This window comes from Carex rostrata, chromosome 10, assembly GCF_964058835.1.
Source record: "Carex rostrata chromosome 10, lpCarRost1.2, whole genome shotgun sequence".
Classification (NCBI taxonomy): domain Eukaryota; kingdom Viridiplantae; phylum Streptophyta; class Magnoliopsida; order Poales; family Cyperaceae; genus Carex; species Carex rostrata.
The window spans coordinates 2,225,025-2,229,088 of NC_135927.1; the positions used below are offsets into that span (position 1 = coordinate 2,225,025).

The 4,064-nt window shown below is 39.7% G+C and overlaps 1 protein-coding gene across 1 annotated transcript; it reads left to right on the forward strand.

Annotated features, from left to right (window-relative positions):
• The first annotated feature begins 829 nt into the window (after positions 1-829).
• LOC144560462 (putative inactive receptor kinase At1g48480) lies at positions 830-3,781 on the forward strand. Its single transcript, XM_078309665.1, has 4 exons — positions 830-2,132; positions 2,225-2,461; positions 2,551-2,862; positions 3,256-3,781. The coding sequence occupies exons 1-4, from the start codon at positions 971-973 to the stop codon at positions 3,588-3,590; spliced, it is 2,046 nt and encodes a 681-aa protein (XP_078165791.1). The 5' UTR covers positions 830-970; the 3' UTR covers positions 3,591-3,781.
• The last annotated feature ends 283 nt before the right edge of the window (positions 3,782-4,064 follow it).

Below are 4,064 nucleotides of genomic sequence, written 5' to 3' on the forward strand. Positions count from 1 at the left end.
AAATCCATATACTTTACGAGTGATGCATGTACATAAATTTTTTTAAAAGTTTTGAGTTTATTTGCTATAAGATCAAGCGATCAAATAAATGATAAAAATTGAATATATAAAACAACTTATAAATTAACTTATAAAAAGTTCATTTCTTTGACCGCTTAACTTTGTAGCAAATAAATTCGAAACTTTTAAAAAATTTCATGTACATGCATCACTCATTAAGTACATGGATTTCAACGGTTTAGATTTAACATTTGAAGTCGATCCGATATATTTTTGGAGTTGTGCTCACCAAACCCTCTTGGTGAGCACGTCACACACGTACCCTAGCTTTACTCTATAAACAGATAATGATGTTACCAAATTTCAGCACTAATTAATTAATTAATAATTAATCTATACAAACAAAGAACTTTTCAAGGTCAACAGAGAAGTAGTCATGGAGCCAGTAGGCCCCACAAGGGACCCACCTTGGATAAAGTCAAACCCAGGTAAACTAATCGTGCACACCATCTCACAAACTAATGAATGTGTATATATATATATGTCTTTCCCTTATCTCCAATTCTTGTATTAATTAACAATTACATTTTATATTTCTAAAGTTTTCTAACAATATCCGAATTATAGTATTAAAAGTTTTACTCGTTTATATAATTTCCATACAGAGAAGAAAGAACTTTGTTAAATGTAAAGAGGTATATATATCTTCCCCATGATTCAATTAATGGAGAGGGTATAAGGGTATGTTTGCAAAGTGGGTCCCACATATCATAATCATAATCCAACCCATCCATATCAGACGTGCATGCAGCACTAAAACCCTAATTAATCAAACCAACAAAAAGTCTTCGTCTCTCTCTCTCTCTCTCTCCTGTTTTTGATTTCTTACTTTCTCTCCAAAACAAAACTATCTTTCAGACATGGTTTAATTAGGAGACAGTGCAGGTACATACATATATGTGTTGAAACAATGGCATCTGGTCACTGCCAGGTGGGCCCGGTGCCGATCCGTGCACTTCTACTACTACTACTTGCATTCTCCCTCTTCATCGTTCCAATCCTAATGCAAGATCTGAATTCGGACATATCTGCTCTACTCGCCTTCAAGGCATCCTTCGGTGTGAACCTCCGGTGGGATCCAAACAAAGACCCGTGCACTTCCTGGAAAGGCGTTACATGTGAATCCAATCGCGTAACCGAACTGAGGTTGCCAGGTTCCAGTCTTCGTGGCGATATCCCACAATCTACCTTAGGCAACCTAACCGCACTCCGTGTCTTATCACTTAGGTTAAACGGTCTAACCGGGCCCGTCCCATCAGAGCTCGGTGACATCACTACCTTAAGCGTTGTAAATCTCTACGGGAACCAATTGTCGGGTCAGATTCCATCGACAATTTTTTCCCTCTCTGGATTGACGCAACTAAACCTAGGTAATAACCGCTTGTCTGGTTCGATTGCACCCGAATTTGCGAAGCTGACAAAACTTGAAATGTTATATCTAGAATTAAACATGCTTGAAGGGGAACTACCGGATCTCAACTTGACGACTCTAAACTTATTCAATGTTTCATTTAACAAATTATCCGGTCCGATTTCACCTAGTCTAAGCCGGTTTAATGCGACTTCGTTTCTTGGCATGTCTGATCTTTGTGGCAAGCCTCTCCTTCCCTGTGCGGGACTCACACCTGTCGGACCTCCCATTATATCTCCCTCGGCAAATTCACCAGATGGTGCTGTCAAAAAACATGGGCTCTCAGGTGGTGCAATAGCTGGCATTGTCATGGGTTCATGCGTCGCATTGTTGGTGGTAGCATCTCTGTTGATTCTTCTATTGAGAAGACCGCAAGATAGTTACAAACATCCTTATCAAGGGAATTCCCCAAGTGCTGCGGTGGCACTACGCGCACAAGAAGCCATGGGATCCCCCTCACCGACTCCAAGAGGGGCGCCGATTTCATCTAGGGCAGCCCCGCTGGGGGCACCTGTGGTGGCAGCGCCACGACCCGTGCGGGCACCTCAAAGGCATGAAGAAAGTGGTAACGGTCCCCCAAAAAAGAGGTTGGTTTTCTTCGGGAGATCGAAGAAAACATACGACCTGGAGGATCTACTTAGGGCATCAGCTGAGGTGCTAGGTAAGGATAGCTAGGGCCATTGATTAAAACATATGCATTTGTCATGCTCAAGTTGTGAAGGATATATAAAATTTATTTTGTTATTGATCTAGGCAAGGGAGCTTTTGGCACAACGTATAAGGCAATGCTAGAGATGGGTCAGGTCGTGGTGGTGAAGCGCCTCAGAGAGGTGAACACGCCCGAAAGAGAATTCCGAGATAAGATCACGATCGTCGGTGCAATGGAGCATCCAAACCTCGTGCCTCTTCGCGCGTATTACTTCAACCGAGATGAGAAGCTGCTTGTTTATGATTACATGCCCATGGGTAGCCTTTCTGCATTGCTTCATGGTACACCATCTATTCTATATAATTTCATCTCTTTGTTATATAAATATGTCTGATTTATTATTCACTAAGAATTTCAACATGGCTACCAGGAAACCGGGGCTCAGGACGGCCACCACTGAAATGGGGCACTAGGTCTAGTATCGCTTTGGCAGCGGCGCACGGCCTCGAATACATCCACTCAAGATCCGCTCAATCTGCACATGGTAACATTAAATCCTCAAACATCTTGCTATCTGGCACCAACAATAGTTCCCCGGAATGGGCTAGGATCGCCGATCATGGCCTGGCGCACATAATTGGAGGTCCCGCAGCTGTCCCTACGCGTGGCGGCGCTTTCTACAAAGCACCGGAGCTCACTGACCTCCGTCGTGCCTCTCAGAAATCTGATGTGTATAGTTATGGTATGCATTCATCCCTTCCTTTACGAGTGCAAACACCCACAAACATAATTAGCATTAATTAATTAAAGTTAACGGATACATGTCAGGATATGGATATGTTTTTTAAGTTTTAATTATCTGTATTATGAAAAAAATTATATCATTCACCATTATAATTATAATTAGATAAATATATACTATGAGCTTTGATATTTTTACAAAACTATTTATATATATTTTTTAATAAATAATATTATTGAAAAACAAATATCCAATCTATATCTTTATCTTTATCTATCTAATATTCGATTCATATCCGTATCGGAAATAAAAAAAAATACAGATATGGTTCTACCACTATATGATCCGTTTTGCCCCTAATTAGCACTAATAAATTAAAATTAATAATGGCAGGTGTGTTATTATTGGAATTGCTAACCGGGAGGGCCCCGGGTTATGCAGACGGTGGTGTCGATCTGCCACGTTGGATTCAACAAGATTTCAGTGACCAGTTGCTGGATGTCGAGCTATTGAGAGAGAATCAAATAGCAGTGCAAGAGATGATGCGGATGATGCAACTGGCAATGGAGTGTGTCGGCTTGGATCCTGATAGACGACCGACAATGGAGAGCGTGGTTCGTCAAATCGAGGACATATGTGACTTGGCAAAATCTAGGTCAGACAGTATGGGATCCTCTGTCGATGACTCCGGCGAACAGCCTCTCAATCGGAGCGGCAAATTTGTCTGATAGATATGATTAATTTGAGAGATTTCAATGGTAGATTAATTAATTATGTCTATTATTCTTAATTTATTCATTTTTTCTTCCTTATTCTTCTATTTTTTTAATGTCCATTCCTTACTTATTCCTTTATAGTGAATTGTTGTTAATTATATTGACTTTTATCTAACACCCGTAAATGAAAATTTTCCTTCTATATATCAAGTCATCTTGTTTCCATTTTATATTGCCTGTTGCCTTATTTTATCTAGTACATTTTAGGTTAAATATATGACAATTTTGAATTTTCTGTACATGATTGTTACTCATAATTAATAAAGCAATTGTATTCTTTTAGATTAGTTCATGCAAGAAATTTATATTTGCTCACCATGCATGCAACCGCACTTTATATCTTTGGAAAGACATATTTGGGCCTACCATGGCTAACTTGGCCCATTAATACCTAAATCTAAGTCTTGCTCTAGTTTTACCTATATA

Coding starts and splice junctions, on each gene's coding strand:
- LOC144560462 (XM_078309665.1), top strand. CDS start 971: ATGGCATCTGGTCACTGCCAGGTGGGCCCGGTGCCGATCCGTGCACTT. Junction 2,133..2,224: donor GGCATCAGCTGAGGTGCTAG/GTAAGGATAGCT, acceptor TTATTGATCTAG/GCAAGGGAGCTTTTGGCACA. Junction 2,462..2,550: donor CCTTTCTGCATTGCTTCATG/GTACACCATCTA, acceptor CATGGCTACCAG/GAAACCGGGGCTCAGGACGG.